Source organism: Rana temporaria, chromosome 4 (genome assembly GCF_905171775.1).
Source record: "Rana temporaria chromosome 4, aRanTem1.1, whole genome shotgun sequence".
Classification (NCBI taxonomy): domain Eukaryota; kingdom Metazoa; phylum Chordata; class Amphibia; order Anura; family Ranidae; genus Rana; species Rana temporaria.
The window spans coordinates 105,965,177-105,982,656 of record NC_053492.1 but is presented as its reverse complement, the minus strand read 5'-3'; the positions used below and the strand labels follow the sequence as shown (position 1 = coordinate 105,982,656).

The 17,480-nt window shown below is 41.8% G+C and overlaps 1 protein-coding gene across 2 annotated transcripts in view; it reads left to right on the top strand.

The window, feature by feature from the left end:
* DZIP1L (DAZ interacting zinc finger protein 1 like) overlaps positions 1-17,480 on the top strand; it is an 82,956-nt gene that overhangs the window by 46,744 nt on the left and 18,732 nt on the right. For both annotated transcript variants that reach the window (XM_040348723.1, XM_040348722.1), the window contains exons 2-7: positions 2,589-3,164; positions 5,614-5,698; positions 9,388-9,512; positions 10,706-10,858; positions 13,672-13,803; positions 15,704-15,766. In XM_040348723.1, coding sequence (XP_040204657.1) covers positions 2,652-3,164; positions 5,614-5,698; positions 9,388-9,512; positions 10,706-10,858; positions 13,672-13,803; positions 15,704-15,766 — 1,071 coding nt within the window. In that variant the 5' untranslated portion in view covers positions 2,589-2,651. The remainder of the gene's footprint in view (positions 1-2,588; positions 3,165-5,613; positions 5,699-9,387; positions 9,513-10,705; positions 10,859-13,671; positions 13,804-15,703; positions 15,767-17,480) is intronic.

Genomic DNA, 17,480 nt, shown 5'->3' with positions numbered 1-17,480 from the left:
TTGCCAATTATAAAATCTGTCTGGTCGGCATGCACTATAGATGTTATTACAGTATTTAATCTTTTGACCAATATCTTGGCCAACATTTTATAATCGCAGTTCAGCAAAGATATTGGCCTATATGAGGTACATTCACTTGGGTCCTTATCCGTTTTTAATAGTAAAACTACTGTTGCTTCATACAGGGAATGTGGGAGTTCTCCTCTAACAAAGGCCTCTCTATATACCTTAATTAGTATTGGAGCTATCAGGTCTACATATCGACTATACTTCTCCAGGGGTAAACCATCCAGGCCTGGGGATTTACCCGTTGCCAACAAGCCGATAGCTTCCCTTACTTCTGCCTCCGTAATCCTCGTCCATAGATTTCAAATTTTCTCTTGTTAGTTTTGGGAACTCTACTTCCTCCAGGTACCCCACTATATCCCCCTCTGCACATGTTAATGAGGTGGCATACATTTTAACATAATATTCATGGAAGCAGTTCAGTAGTTCTTCTATTGTACAAACTAATATCCCCTGTTCATTTTGTATCTTGGAAATAGCCGAATATGTCTGTTGTTTAGCTATAAATGCCAATAATCTACTAGCTTAGTTCCCCTGTTAAAGACATTTCTGCTGTAAAAAGAATTGTTTCCATTTGGCTTTTATTTCTATCTGACCTTTATATAGCCTACGCAGGTTTTCCCACCTTGCCTGATTTTCACTCGAGGGGTTGGATATAAACTCATCCTCAGCTTTTGTACACTGTTTAGCCAGTTCCTCCTCTCCTTGCATTGCATAGGTCCCATGTGCCTCAATAAAGATATCTAGTTGTTCTGGTATACGGTCATCAGGCCCAATTTGTGCTAGCCAGTATGGATGCATTTTCCAGGTTGACCGGTTACCCCTAGGACCAATATTTAATCCAAACAATAGTGGCGAATGATCCAATACCCCCCAAGGTAGGTAGCCAACTGATTGTACCAATGGTTGAACTTTATCATTCCCACAAACCATATCTATCCGTGACAGACAGCTTCCTCCTGGGGCTGATCACGAATAAGCCCTGGTCTGTGGATTCCTAATTCTCCACAGGTCACTCCAACCTACCTCAACCAAAAGCCTTTTTAGCGTATTTTCTCTACTGGCCCATTTAGGGGTCGCCCCTCCATGTCTGTCTGAGGTTGGATCCAATAACATATTGTAATCCCCCATGCACATCACATAGGAATCAGGATATTGAGCTAGAAACAGCACTGCCTCCTTCAAAACCTGTATACCCCCATGAGGTGGATTATAAATTCCCATCAACACAAATGGCAACGAATATAATACTCCATAAATAGATACATATCTACCCTCAGGATCACAATTATACTTAATACATTCCCATGGCACTGAGCGGTGTATCAACATGGACACTCCCCTTGAGTATGATGTATGATATGAGTGGTATATATGATTAACCCATGAATTCTTTAATTATTTTAAATTATCCTTTGTCATATGCGTTTCCTGCAGACATACTATTTTTGCCTTGGTCTGTCTCTTCAGCTTTAGTTGCATTACTTACCTGTCATGCAGAATGCCCCACAACATGCAGGCTGCTGGATTCTGCAGAAATCTTCACTGCAGGGCAGCCCTGTCCTCTTCCTGATGCTGAACTCCCGGTGCTGTGGGACTTAACAGGGTTGGATCTCTGGGCTCAGCTGCATGATCTCTAAATGGGGAAGAGAATCCTGTGACTGTCCCCCATCCATTGATTGTGTTATATAATCAGTGAAAATACTTTCTTCAGTGGAGGCTGCCTAAATGCTATGCATGTTGATGTGTGACATAACGTGCATATGAATTAACCTAACGCTACAAAACAATCGCACCTCTGTGCACATGCATATATGTAAATGGAACCTCAATGTCATTTAGAAAAGTTGTTTTTAATCTTTATTATCTGTAGCTTCCATTAAGTTTGGTTTTACACATATATGTTACAGTAACACATGTGTGTTAACATGTAGCATAACAATGTATGGCAATACATGGACTCCAATGCATTAAAGAAATGTGCACAACTTTATTTCAGTGGACAATAATTAATTCTAATGCACTAATGTGTGTTACGGTATGTCTTGCAAAATGTAAAAGAGTGCCCGGTGATCCTGGTATAAAGGTCCTTTTTCAGGCACTTCCTTCTAGAGGTTGATAAGAATTTTCCATTTTGGATCCTGCATCCTGCGCTCTTATCCTCTCACCTGCTTCTCATATGGGGACTACAAGAGACTATACTGACACATACTGGGTGGCAATGATCCTCTGTTGTCACTATCAGGAAGCTGGTCGAGAGCAATGGCATGCAGCTGACATTGGAGTGAGGGCATGTAGACAGGAAGTGGCTGAGAGAGATCCACAGTTCCAAAATAAAAATAAAAAGATGGCAGTTTATGATGCAAAGTGATTTGTCAACATAAACGACATCTACTTAGATCCATGCTATTGCAGATTTCTGAAAAATAATTATTGCTTCTGACAGTTGTATTAAATATTTTATTTGCCAATATTGTGTAATTTACAGTTCTTGATGTTTTTTTTTTTTTTTTATCTTTCAGCCTTTCCTCAACAATATATATTATCCTTTGACAGCTCTACCCTCCAGCCCACGTTCCCTGAACATGCCAGGATATATCACGTCCCCAGCTCAGTACCCATCTTTTCCCTTTGTGCCCCTGTCAGCTAAAGGCAGCCTTATTCAGACTTTCAGGTTCCAGTCACGTAGAGATGGCATCGACTGGAGGCGTATCAGTGCCATTGATGTGGAGAAGGTAGCTCGAGAGTTGGATATATCAACATTACAGGAGAACATCAGCTCCATCACCTTCTGCAATCTGGATAATGAAAAATGCCCATATTGTCAGAATCCAGTAGACCCGGTGTTGCTGAAAGTCCTGAAATTGGCACAGTTGACCATTGAATATCTGCTGCAGTGCCAAGAATGCTTGAGCAGCACTGTAGCACATCTGGAGGAGCGGGTACAGGAGGCAACAAACGAACATCAGATGACAAAGGATGAGTTGGCCAAGCTGAATAATGAGTTGAAGAATGTAAAGGAAGAGAATAAGAGGAGGAAAAAGTTAATTGCCACTCAGCAGATGTTACTCCAGGCTGGAGCTAACAGTTATCATAAGGTATTGTCATCCTACCAGTCGTATGACAGTTAAAAGTCGGAGATTATTACCTATTTACTCCAAACTGTCAGGCCTCGTACACACGACCAAGTTTTTATTGGCAAAAACTAGCAAGAAACTTGCTGGGAGATATTTTTTTGCCGAGGAAACCAGTCGTGTGTACATTTTCGTCGAGGAAACTGTCGAGAAACTCGACGAGCCAAAAAGAGAGCAAGTTCTCTATTTCCTTGACGGGAATGGAGAAACTTGCCTTGTCGAGTTCCTCGACAGCCTGACAAGGAACTGGACGAGGAAAACAATGTGTTTTGCCCGTCGAGTTCCTTGGTCGTGTGTACGAGGCTTTAGAGGTTCTTGACCCTGGATGACCGTGCTTTTCCTATAAGAAAAGTGTTGAGTAAATCTCAGCTAATCCCATTTGCCCATAATTTATTAAATGCTGAAATTCACTCTGTCACCTAAATATTTCACTCTTATGTTGGGGGATTAAGGGTTGGGATCCCTGCCACCTGCCAAATAATTTACCTTTTCGGGAAGTACTTTACTTCCCTTTTGGATTTTGTTTTATTATAGACTATTTGCACTTCTGTTCACGATTTATCACTTCACATGGTGCAGAAAATCCCTTTCTTACAATCCGTTGTAACCCGAAAAGCGGGATTTACACAACTGGAGGTCCAATGGCTATGGGTAATGTAAAGTCATATTAGAACCTCACAACTACCAGTAGTAAGGGAGGAATTGTCTACTGGTCTGAGGTATCTTCCTATATCTTCCTATATATATATATAGGAAATCTCTAAAAACACAAGGTGAGAAAGCTCTTCTAAGAATATTTTAAGACTACTCTGCCAGGAGAACTGATCCACTGTGTGAGCTGGTCATGGGTCCACATGTAAATCCATACCTCATCCTGGAGCTTAGGTTTCCCCATTTATAACCCTTGTAATGTTCTAATTTTTTTGGTGTTATGGACTACAGATTACAAATATATGGATCTCCTCACCTTCTGCAGTGGCTGCTCATACACTGTCAAACAGCAAACAAGCTTGTACTCAACAGAGTGCGATGGCTCCTGGTCGTGGGTTACAGTTGCAGGTTCCCAGCATGGATAAAGTCCAGTTATCATGAAATTGTGGTTTCAAGTTAGCCAGACAATTATTAGAATGCCGAAAAGAAAAAAAAAAGAAAGAACATAGTTATCCATATAGTACCTCTCCTGTATCATGCAAATTGTTGGGTAACTCCTGAGACTGTACTTTCGTATTTACTGGATTTTATTCACGCTAGGGAACTCTTCTGCATACAAGCTTGTATGCTGTTAGACATACACGTGTATGAGCAGCCACTGCAGAAGGTGAGGTGATCTATAAGGCCCCGTACACACGTCCGAGAAACTCGACGGGCAAAACACATCGTTTTGCTCGTCGAGTTCCTTGTGAAGCCGCCGAGGATCTCGGCGAGCCAAGTTTCCTCATTGACTAACGAGGAAATAGAGAACATGTTCTCTATTTGGCCGGACGAGATCCTCGTCGGTTTCCTCGGCCGAAATTGTACACACGGCCGGGTTTCTCGGCAGAATTCAGCTCTGACCGAGTTTCTGGCTGAATTCTGCCGAGAAACTCGGTCGTGTGTACGGGGCCTAAGGCCTCGTACACACGATAGGTTAACCAGAGGACAACGGTCTGATGGACCGTTTTCATCGGTCCAAACCGATCGTGTGTGGGCCCCATAGGTTATTTAACCATAGGTTAAAAAAAAGCCAACTTGCTTTAAATTTAACCATGGCTTCCTAACCGATGGGAAAAAAACGATCGTTAGTAGGCACGTCCATCGGTTAAAAATCCATGCATGCTCAGAATCAAGTCGACGCATGCTTGGAAGCATTGAACTTCGTTTTTTTCAGCACGTCGTTGTGTTTTACGTCACCGCGTTCTGACACGATAGGTTTTTTAACCGATGGTGTGTAGGCGCGACGGACCATCAGTCAGCTTCATCGGTTAACCGATGAAAACGGTCCATCAGACCGTTCTCATCGGATGGACTGATCGTGTGTACGAGGCTTAATAGAAGACAACACATAAACTAGCAAACACATTGGGGTTGATTTACAAAAGAACTCTGTTGATCCTAAACTCTGATAAAAGCCTATGGGGTTGATTTACTAAAGGCAAATCCACTGTGCACTGCAAGTGCATTTGGAAGTGCAGTCACTGTAGATCTGAAATAAGGGGAAGCTCTGCTGATTTATATCATCCAATCATGTGCAAGCAAAAATGCTTTTTTTAAATTTTCCTTGCATGTCCCCCTCAGATCTACAGCGACTGCACTTCCAAGAGCACTTGCAGTGCACCGTGAATTGGCCTTTAGTAAATAAACGCCATTGTCTGCCCTTTTATAAACATCAAAATATGCATATTTTATAAAAAGTAATGTTCTTTTCTGTTCACAGTGTCAATTATGTGATAAGTCCTTTATGAACTACTCCTACCTACAGCAACATCTCCAGCGTAGACACCCAGAAGTCACTGAGACTGGTAACTTTAGCATCCGTCACTTTTCTGCTGCTGTTTTTTTAGTTATTGCTCATAATTGAGCTTTATAGAATAAATAACATGGCTGTATTAATATCCAGTGTTTGTGTATGGCACTGATGCCATCTAGTGGCCAGTTGCAAAACTGTAGGTACCTTTTTCTCTAATACAGTGGTCTCCAAACTGCGGCCAGGGGCCAGATGTGGCCCTTTTCTTACTTTTATTATGCCCTCTGGACACTATGGGGTATATTTACTAAATTAAAATACACTTTGCACTACAAGTGCAATGCAAGTGCACTTGGAAGTGCAGTCGCTGTAGATCTAAAGGGGACATGCAAGGGAAATAAAAAAACAGTATTTTTGCTTGTAATTGATTGCATGATAAAATCAGCAGAACTTCCCCTTATTTCAGATCTTCCCCTCAGATTTAAAGTGACTGCACTTCCAAGTGCACTTGAAGTGCAAAGTGGATTTGCCTTTCGTAAATCAACCCCTATCCCTCCCTTTGATACAAGGCTCTATTCCTTCTACAGCAACAATGGGGCATAATTCCTATCACTGATACCAACAATAGGGCAATCTTCATCCCCCCGCCCCAGCAATGGGGAACTATTTTTCCTACGGACACCAATGAGGGGACGCTCTTCCTCTCGCTAAAACCGATGTGATGGGACACTATTTCTCCCTCTGACACCAGTGATGGGGCAATCTTCCTTCCACTGATACCAACAAGGGGGATACTATTCCTCCCACTGACACCATTGATGGGGCACTATTCCTCCCACTGACACCAATGATTAGGCACTATTCTTCCCACTGATACCAACAATGAGGCACTATTCCTCCCACTGACACCATTGATGGGGCACTATTCCTCCCACTGACACCAATGATTAGGCACTATTCTTCCAACTGATACCAACAATGAGGCACTATTCCTCCCACTGACACCAATGATGGGACACTATTCCTCCCACTGACACCAATGATGGGACACTATTTCTCCCAATGACACAAATGATGGGGCACTATTTCTTCCCCTATTACCAACAATGGGGGCAATATTTCTCCCACTAATACCAATGATGGCATTTGCTACTCACACTGGCCACAGTCCGGCCCCCTCAAAGTCTGAAAGACAGTAAAATAGCCCTTTGTTGATAAAGTATGGAGACCTCTGCTCTAATAGATAAAAAGCTAACGCTTAGGAAACCTAAGTGGGAGGGACACATACAGAGATTATTATTATTATTATTATACAGGATTTATATAGTGCCAACAGTTTGCACATCGCTTTACAACGTTCGGGCAAACAGTACAGACACATTACAATTCAATACAGGAGGAATCAGAGGGCCCTGCTAGTTAGAGCTTACAATCTATCATTAGGCACTGCCTTACCACTTTTCTTGATATTTAGGTGATATTTTGTTTTGTTTTGTCTGGAAGTACATTCTTACATATATTTGGCATATGTTTTGGATCTTTCAGACCTTTGCTTTTGGGAGTTATAGGATAGCCTAATTGCCAAGTTAAATTGGAAGGACTGGATATACAGATGTTGCCAAAAGTTTTGAGAATGACACAAATATTAATTTTCACAAAGTCTGCTGCCTCAGTTGTTATGATGGCAATTTGCATATACTCCAGAATGTTATGAAGTGTGATCAGATGAATTGCAATTAATTTCAAAGTTCCTCTTTGACATGAAAAATAACTTAATTCCATAAAAAAAAAAAAAAAAAATTCTGCTGCATTTGTGAAGAAGGCTTCAAGAAAGTCCAGCAAGTGTCAGTACCGTCTCCTACAGCTTATTCAGCTGCGGGATCAGGGCACCACCAGTACAGAGTTTGCATAGGAATGGCAGCAAGCAGGTGGGAGTGCATCTGCATGCACAGTGAGGCAAAGAATTTTGGCGGATGGCCTGGTGTCAAGTAGGGCAATAAAGAAGTTAGTTCTCTCCTGTAAAAACATCAGGGACAGAATGATATTCTGCAAAAGATACAGGGATTGGACTGTTGAGGATTGGGGTAAAGTCATTTTCTCTGATGAATCCCCTTTCCAATTGTTTGATGCATCCAGAAAAAATATTTCCCAGAGAAGAAAAGGTGAGCACTACCATCAGTCCTGTGTCATGTCAACAGTAAAGCATCCTGAGACCATGGATGTCCAGGGTTGCTTCTCAACCAACGGAGTGGCCTCACTCAGGCCTCGTACACACGACCGAGTTTCTCGGCAAAAAACAGCAAGAAACTTTTTTTGCAGAGGAAACCGGTCGTGTGTACACTTTTCGACGAGGAAACTGTCGAGGATCCCGTCGAGCCAAAAAGAGAGCATGTCTTCTTTTTCCTCGACGGGAATGGAAAAATTTGGCTCGCCGAGATCCTCGACAGCCTAACAAGGAACTCGACGAGCAAAACAAAGTGTTTCGCCCGTCGAGTTTTTCGGTCGTGTGTTCGAGGCTTTACAATGTTGCCTAAGAACATCGCCATGAATAGAGAATGGTACAAAAACATCCCCCGAGAGCAATTTCTCCCAACTATCCAAGATCAGTTTGGTGAGGAACAATGGGGTGTATTTACCAAAACTGGAGCACTCAGAATGTGGTGCAGCTGTGCATGGTAGCCAATCACCTTCTAACTTCAATTTGTTCAATTAAGCTTTTACAGTATAACCAGGAAGCTGATTGGTTTGTACGCAGAGCTGCACCAAATTTTGAACTCTCCAGGTTTAGTAACTAACCCCCAATGCTTTTTCCAGCATGATGAAGCACCTTGCCATAGGGAAAAGTGACAACTAAGTTGCTTGGGGAACAAAACATTGAAATGTTGGGTCCATAGCCAGGAAACTCCCCAGACATTAATACCATTGAGAACTTGTGGTCAGTTTTCCAGAGGCGGGTGAACAAAAAACCCCACAAATTCTGACAAACTCCAAGCATTGACTATGCAAGAATGGGCTACCATCAACCAGGATGTGGCCCAGAAGTTGATTGACGGCATGCCAGGGCGAATTGCAGAGATCTTGAAAAAGAAGGGTTAAAACAGCAAATATTGAATTATACTTCAGTATACCATAGTAACATCTCACAAAAAGATCTAAAAACACTGAAGTGTCAAACTTTGTGAACATTTATATTTGTGTCATTCTCAAAACTTTTGGCCACGGCTGTAATTTCAATTATGAAAGCAAAATATGCCCTCCTGTGTATTAGCTTTAATTAAAATATTGTATATACGACGTTAAAAAATAAGAGAAAAAATAGAGCACGTTCTAAATTTTTAACGGACATTTTTCTAGTTGAGAAAAATGCTCTGGAGGATGCACACGACCGTTTTTCACGACCAATTTAAAAAATTGCTTTTTTCTCGTCATGAAAAGCGGTCGTGTGTACGTGGCATTACAATTAGCTAACAATAGGGCATCCATGATAACATGGCAATACATAACAGTAAAGCTTAGCCAAGAGTACACCTAGAGAGCCTTTTATAGTGGACCTCCAACCTCCGGGTGCCCCATGAGGAACACGCTGCACTGCAATTCAACATTAGCTGGCCTACATATTTTCTACTGTTACAATTGCTTTCTGTGAAAGTAGTGTTATCTTTGTACCTTACTAATATGCTGTATTGAGGACTGTGCACATCTTATGAGACAGTTTTGAACCTTTCCTGCTTTTGTTTGTTACAGAGAGGCAGAAAAAGAAACAGGTAGAACAGATGGAAGATGGCATTGAAGAGCTTAAATACAAATTACAGAAGACTCAGTCTCAGCTGGAGACAGAAAGGGAGATGGAACATCAGCGAAGGATGCAGGTAATGCACAATTTAAAGACGATTCACATTAGCATTTGCAAACTTTTTAACCTGAAGTAAACCTTAAAAATAACTTTCTGGTTTCAAGGAACCCCTCACAACTTCTGGAGAAACTCTAGTTGGGAAAAGCTGGTCTAGGTGTTAGTTACAAAGTTACACAGTTACATAGTTAGTCAGGTTAAAAAAAGACACAAGTCCATCCAGTTCAACCATAAAAAATAAAATAATAATAATAATAATATCATACAATCCCATATACCCAATTCTATACCCACAGTTGATCCAGAGGAAGGCAAAAAGCAGAGCATGATCCAATTTGCTGATCCCCCGAGAGGCAATCGAATATTCCCCGGATCAACTTTACCTATAAATGTTAGTACCCAGTTATATTATGTACATTTAGGGAAGTATCCAGGTCTTTCTTTTTTTTTTTTTTTTTCTTATCCAGGTCTTTCTTAAAGCAATCTACTGAGCTGGCCAGAACCACCTCTGGAGGGAGTATATTCCACATGTTCACAGCTCTTACTGTGAAGAAACCTTTCCGAATAAGTTAGAAGAGGTCTTGCCATAGACACCTACCATGTTCCATTTGTATGTTTGACAGCAGTTCAAATAAAACAGGTGTCTCCAAACTTGTTACACAAAGGGCCAGATTATTGTCCTTCAGACTTCAGGGGGCTGGACTGTGGGCATTTAACAATGCCTCAGGCTTAGTGGTTAGTGGGAGAAAAACAATTACATAAAGCTTGTGGTCAGTAGGAGAAGGAATTGTTCCCCATACATTTCATTAGTTGGTTGAAATGGTGTCAGTGGGGGCAATAGCTCCCTATTGTTGACGTCAGTGGGGGAATAGTGCCCCATCATTGGAGTCAGTGGAAGGAATAGTGCCCTGTTGTTGGTGTCAGTGGAAGGCATAGTGCCCCATCATTGGTGTCAAGTGGGAGGAATAGTGCCCCGTTGTTGGTGTTAGTGAGAGGAATAGTGCCTCATCATTGGTTTCAGTGGAAAGAATGGGAAGAATCAATGGTGTCAGTGGGAAAATTTACTTCATGGCTGGTGTCAGAACTGGGTTAGTACTATGGCAAACAGTTGTGGGCTGTTTTCACCATATCTTTGTGCTGCATTTTAGCTTTCTATTTAGTATTGGCTAAAGTGTATCTAAACTCAAATATCAAATAATTTTCAACTTTCAGGAGCTGGAGGAAATTCGCCAGAGAGAGGAAAGCATCAAGAAAGAGTTTGAGAGATGGAAGGACGAAGAGCGAAGCAAGCTGCAGAATGATATGGATAAACTCCGACAACAGCTCTTCTCTCAGATCGAAGATATTACCCTTAAAAATACAGCTGTAAGTAGAAAGTGGGTTTGCTGCCACAGAGAATGGTTCCTGCTAAAAGCCTTTTGTATGTAGTACTTCAAGATCTGAAGCTGTGTGAGCAAATTCAGTTAAAACTTATGATGCTCTGTTAGATTCCTGAAACAGTTTTAGAGGGAAAACAAAAGCAGTATATAAATATTCAAGACTTAAATATTATAATCTACTGCATCTCAGTTTAAATGGGAAGAATTTTGTCACATACCTGGTCGAGGCTGAGTTGACGAGAGAGCTTCCCTTACACCTCTTGTCCCATTTTCCCTGGGGTTGATAACAGGGTATAACAGGGCACAGAGTGGCACAGGTGCCTGTAGGAGATCCAGGCCAGGAGGCCCTGTAGATGCGGAGCTGAAGGCAGTGCAGCAGGAAAGTTGTGAGGTGCAGGATTTCTAATGCGTTTTCAGGCAGGTAGAATTTGGCAACAACCGGGCAGAGGTAGAGAATAGGAAACCAGGAGTCAGAGCCAGGCCAAGGTCAGGATCGGGCGAGCAGAGAAGGAACAGCAGGCAGGAGGAAGCGTCAGGTCACAAGCCAGAGTCATCAACAGAGATTCAGGAACAGGCAGAGTCGACAGGATTGGTCAGAACGCAGACATAAACACAGAATCAGGTCACAGGCAGAAGGAGCTGACAACTGTTTAGCAATGATCCCGAGTCTTGCAGTGCTTTAAATAGACCATTGGGCACCAAAGGCTATTTAAATGTGCATGCTCACTAGCGCGCTAAGGCTTACTCATATGTGCACAGGCACGTGTAAATGCGCGTATGGTCCTGCACAGTTCTGTGGACTGTTCTGAGTGCATGCACATTTCTTTGAGCATGGAGATGAATTGGATTTCCTTGACACATTTCTACATAGCTTTACTCTCCATGATGTTGTGACAGCTATCTATAGACTTTGGATGATCAGCAATGGATGTGGCTAGTTTAAAGGGGATTACTGTTTTTTGTCAATGTTTATATTTTTCCCCTATTGGGTTCTCTGACCACTTTTCTATAGATCTTCACCGTTCAATAACAAGCAATGTTGAATTAAACTAGTGTACAGGTAAAGGCATTGGTAGTGTACAAAAGGATTCTCAGCATTTGATGGTTCCTAACCCTCGACCCCATAGCACCTCTTCCACACATCATTTAGGGGCAGTGACCATGCATCACAGATGATCCAGAATGTCATGTAAAGCTGGTGCTATGCTGCAACTAGGTCTGTGTGAGGAAGAAGACAAGCCTCACAGGTCGCCGATAGCAGAGTCTTTTACATTGTTGAAACCTTTGTTAAAACGCCACTGTCAGAGGTCCAATCATCTACACACCATTAACTATCTTCTAGTGTCAGTTGTTGTTACGAGTTTCAGCAGTTACGCCTTACTCATTGCTTTGAGTAAAGCCCCATACACACGTTTGGACCTTTGTCAGACCAAAATCACATCGGAATTCCGACGGAATTCCATCGGAGTAAAAGAGAACATGTTCTCTATCTAAACTCATTCATTGGAATTTCCGATGGAATTACTCCGATGGGGCATACACACGGTCGGAATTTCCAATGGAAAAAGTCAGTCAGACTTTTTCCATCGGAAATTATGATTGTGTGTACGGGGCATAAGGCTTAACTGCTAAAGCACATAAGGGCATTCTCTGCACTGGATTCTATAATGTGAGTTAGTACATCTTAGTGAACACAATATACAGGGATATGGGAAATTATTTTCTACACGCACACACCAACACAGATTGAGCTGGATGGACTGTTGTCTTTTTTCAACCTTACCAACCATGTAATTATGTAAAGAAGTACTTTTTCGTAGTTTTTCCGTGTTCCCGGATAATTCCTTTACTGAAGTCTTCTTCCTTTGAAATGATGTGTTTTGGAAAACACATGCAAGGGGCTGCCCATGCTCAGATCTCAGCAGCACTCTGTCCCCAATATTCCAGAACACCAAAATGCAATTTGTCCATGGGAATTTTATGAGTGGTGTTTTGGAAAACAATGGTGACACCCAGGGCTCAAGTCCTGCGGGAACGCGTGGGAACGGAGTTCCCTTTGCAGGAGTAGAGCAGCCGAGAGCAGCCAAGCCGCCAGGAGCCAATCCTTCACTAAGCGGCGATGCCCAGCTCGAGTCACTGTCAGGGGCAGGCGAACCTTAGTAATCCTTTATGTTACTGGCTGCTTCCTGTATATGGATTTATCGGGTAGTGTGCAGGTTTTCCGTCACTTCCTCGATGCTGCAATGTCTCCTGGGAGCTTTTGTCATTGTTCCCAGGAGACATTGCGGAGGTCTGCCGCAAGTTATCGCGGGATTTATTTCTAAAAATACATGTGGTTTAGTAAATATGCATATGAGCGTATCATTTTTTTTTTTGGTGGGAGAGTGGATCTTGGGTGGGAGTTCCCACACTTTTTCCCCCAGGACTTGACCCCTGATGACACCCAAAAGCACGGTTTCCAAGAGGAGTAGCTAGGAATGTGTACTTGGACAAAAGTGGGTTCCAATATCATTTGGAATGACCTATTTAGCAGGAGTTTTATTTTTTCAGACAGAGCCAATGAAAAGCTATTCGCTTGAACCCCTAGTCTTTTATATTTTGTATTTAATGTTTTCCATGCATTGCTCTCAGTCTAACAGACACAATGTTTAAATCCTTATAGCAGATCTGAGCTCTGGTAGAAAACAGTCATTCAAATCAATCATGGACCAATCAGGAATATGATGGATAGTTGTCATAAGGCATGTTATTTTAAAACTAGTCTAATGCAACATTCTTCTACATTTCATTATTGATTAGACAATTCAAGAGATGGAGTCTAAAAAATTTGCAACCACCAACCTTGGTGAGCTCATGGATGAAGACGACCGTCAGGAGCGTCTGAAACTGCAGAAGGAAGTATCGAAGATAAGGGAGGAGAGAGAGAGACTGGTAAATATCAGAGGGAAGGGTGAATCATGGTAATCCTTCAGTTTAATGCAGAAATACTCTTAGGTGGTGTCTTAGGAGGCTTGTATAATTTATTTATCACACAAATTTGCAGAAATTAAAGTAATATTAAATGCAGCTCATTACTATGAATTGTTGTGAGTTCCTTTACTGTCATGTTGCCCTAAAGCCTCACTTTGTAATTTCTATAGCTCATTATCTCCTCCTTATGCTTCCTGTCAGGGAGCGTGCTCTGCTTATATCATGCAACAGTCAGGTGGCCTACTACATTAGGACTACATGTCCCATGATTCCTTGCCCCTTTGCATATACCACCTGTTACATTTAGCTTCTACTGGTTTCTTTGGTCGTACCTGTGTGTCAGTGCACAGTGCCAGCCAAGAGCATGCACATGAAGGTGCTCCACAGATCCCCTGGAAGGCAATGGAGCCACTCTGTAGGCAGAAATCAGTGGAATAGAGTTTTTGATGACAGATTATCTAGATTAATCAACAATTTAAGTACTTGAGGTATGCAAATTAGTATAATTTTTTACAAGGCAGGTTTAATAACACTTTATTGTTTGGACTAAAATTACATAGATAGCTTCCTGCACTAGAAAATGATGATGCAATTTCAGGTTTCACCCACAGTGTTATTTGCAAGTGTAACCTTGTATCACATGGAGATTTTATAACAATTACAAAGCTCTGTGAAGGCAATCTGAACAGCTAGACTTTAATTCCCTTTTGGTGCAGCACAATGGCTTAGTTATTAGCACGTCTGATGGGACGCTGCATTGAGTGTGCACGTTCTCCCTGTATATGTGTGGGTTTCCTTCCACACTTTAAAGATATGCTGGTAGGCTAATTAGTGCTATTTGTAGGCAGGTGCAGTCTGTACTCTCCACTGCATGTGGCCCTCAACCGAAGTGGCGATGCAGAAGGGGAAGGGAGTTGTAAGGAACTTGGTTCCTCTATGACTTCCTGTGATCACAAGGAGGTAGCTGTCCAATTGGATGCTGACGCCCCATGTGACTTCTCCCTGTATATGTGTGTGTTTCCTCCCACACTTTAAAGAAATTCTGGTAGGTTAATTAGTGTAACTTGTAGGCAAGTGCCGCCTGTACTCCACACTGCAGGTGGCAATTAACTGAAGCGGCAATGCAGAAGGGGATGGAAGTTGTAAGGAACTAGATTCCTCTATGACTTTCTGCAGTCACAAGGAGGCAGCTGTCCGATTGGACACTGACACCCCATGTGACTTCAGCAGCCATCTTGGGTCAGGCAGAGGCCTTTTAAGACTCTGGCTCCCTTGTTTGACGTGCTTTTTGCAAGTGGCTAGCGTAGGGATAGGTTCCTCGTTTGGCAGGGGCAGTGCTTAGAGGTAGGGAAAGGTTCCAGAGGAGTAAGGACAGTGCAGGGACTACATCTGCTTCACTTTAGGAAGCCTCCCCTTTGAGTGTGGACTGGCCAGGCCGCATTCTGCTCCTTGTTGCAGACGCTGCTGTCAACATTCTCAAGTCTTTAGACTGCTGTGAAAGTTTATAAGTGGCTCCTGATGGGTGTACCCACCCACTGAGTCTGAATAAGTTGTGTTGAACCATTTTTACAATATAACTCTATTGCCTAACTCGTACGCTGTGTGTTCACTGCCCGCCACACCACGCTGCACCTTGCTCACAAACTGAATACCCCCAAGATGGCTGCCAAAGGAGAAAAGTGCTATAGAATTACAAATTAAATTAAATCACAGGTAAACAGCTTATGATAAAAAAAAGAAGAGACAGATGTATAGGCACCTATAACGTCTCCATTTCACAGTTGGCTATAGAGTCTTGTTTGATGCATTCATAAATGACAGAAACTGCTTCTCAAATATCATAATGTTATGTTGTTTTTAGAGCACAGAATGGAAAAGTCAGCTAAAGGAAATAAAGAAAGAACACAAAGCAGAAAAATCGGAGGTAAATAATGATAATTGTAATAATAGTAACAATTATTGCATGGCTATTTTCTTTTAGTATATACAGTAATAAAAACCTGTTAATTTATTTATTTATCATGTTTTTTACTAATGGTATCTGACCAGTGAGTTGTTAGCTTAGATGGGCTGCTTCCACAGGGTGCCCTTGTTATATCTTTGATGCATCTAGTAGATGGTGGATCTAGAAAAGATGAGATATGGGTATATCTTATGGTTTAGGATTTCTGCTTATACATTCTACAACTACACCCTAGTGAATTGTATAGGTATGAAAGTGTACAGGTATGAAATATGCATAACTACAATACTCCAAGCTGGACTAATGTACCTATGCTATAAAAATCATACCGTAAACTTCAGCTTTAAAAAATAGACATCATTTTAATGCTAGGCCTTGAGACATACAGTACATTATACTGTATATACTATGCAAAGATGGTACCTCTATGCAAAAACTGAGCCTGCTAGTGAAAATACAAAGTGACATACATATATGCATAACTATGTGCCCAATAAAATTATGAAACAATGATATAATTAATCGACATCGAATAAACCACATCAACAAGTGCAGTGGCTAAAGTGCAAAAAAAGTCCGAAACCGTCCTTAGTGACATCCAATATGTACAGTAGGATTCCTCCTGCGTGGATCGCAAATAGCTCCAATAATGGACCCCAAAGGAGAGTGAACACCACGTGTGGCAAATAAAGTGTAGATCTGCACTCACCAGACTTTGACCCCCCTTGCCCTACGACAAGAAAGATCAGAAAAAGCAGTAGACTCTCTGGATTCTGGTGTTTACAGATTCTGCTTATACAATCCAACTGAAGAAGTTTCAAGGCAGGCAAGGAGCTCAGAGGTGTTTAGTCCAGCAGGGTGTCTGGGCTGGAATAGTCCACAATGAGAGGTGCTGCTGAGCTGGGTGACAACCTTCAGGGTGCTAAGCTAAGAGGAGGATAGGGTGTCCTTCCTTACATAGTGACACCCAACTTATTCATCGGTGTCAGTGCAGCACCCAGCAGATCAACGAGGGGATCTCCAGACACAGAGCTCTGTACCTCCAGCAAACACTGATTATACTGAGCTTTACTAATGCCCCGTACACACAATCATTTTTCAGCGTGAAAAAAAAAACGTTGTTTTTCAGCATGTTGAAAAAACGATGTTTTTCCAACTTCATCATTAAAATGACATTGCCCACACACCATTGTTTTAAAAAAATTATCTAGCAAAGCGGGGTGACGTACAACACATGCGACGGCACTATAAAGGGGAAGTTCCATTCGCCTTTGGGCTGCTTTAGCTGATTCCGTGTTAGTAAAAGACGATTCGCGCTTTTTTGTCTGTTACAGCGTGATGAATGTGCTTACTCCATTATGAACAGTAGTTGTACCAGAACGAACGCTCCCGTCTCATAACTTGCTTCTGAGCATGCGCGGGTTTTTAACATCGTTTTAGCCCACACACGATCATTTTTTACAACCCGAAAAACGACATTGTTTAAAACGACGTTAAAAAATGCAGCATGTTCGAAAAAAATTTTTTTGTCGTTTTTCAGAACCTGAAAAATGATGTGAAGCCCACACACGATCATTTAAAATTACATTTTTTAAAAACAACGTTTTTTTCATGCAGAAAAATGATCGTGTGTACGCAGCATAAGACCCATTTATTTTCTTATATTTCATGTTTT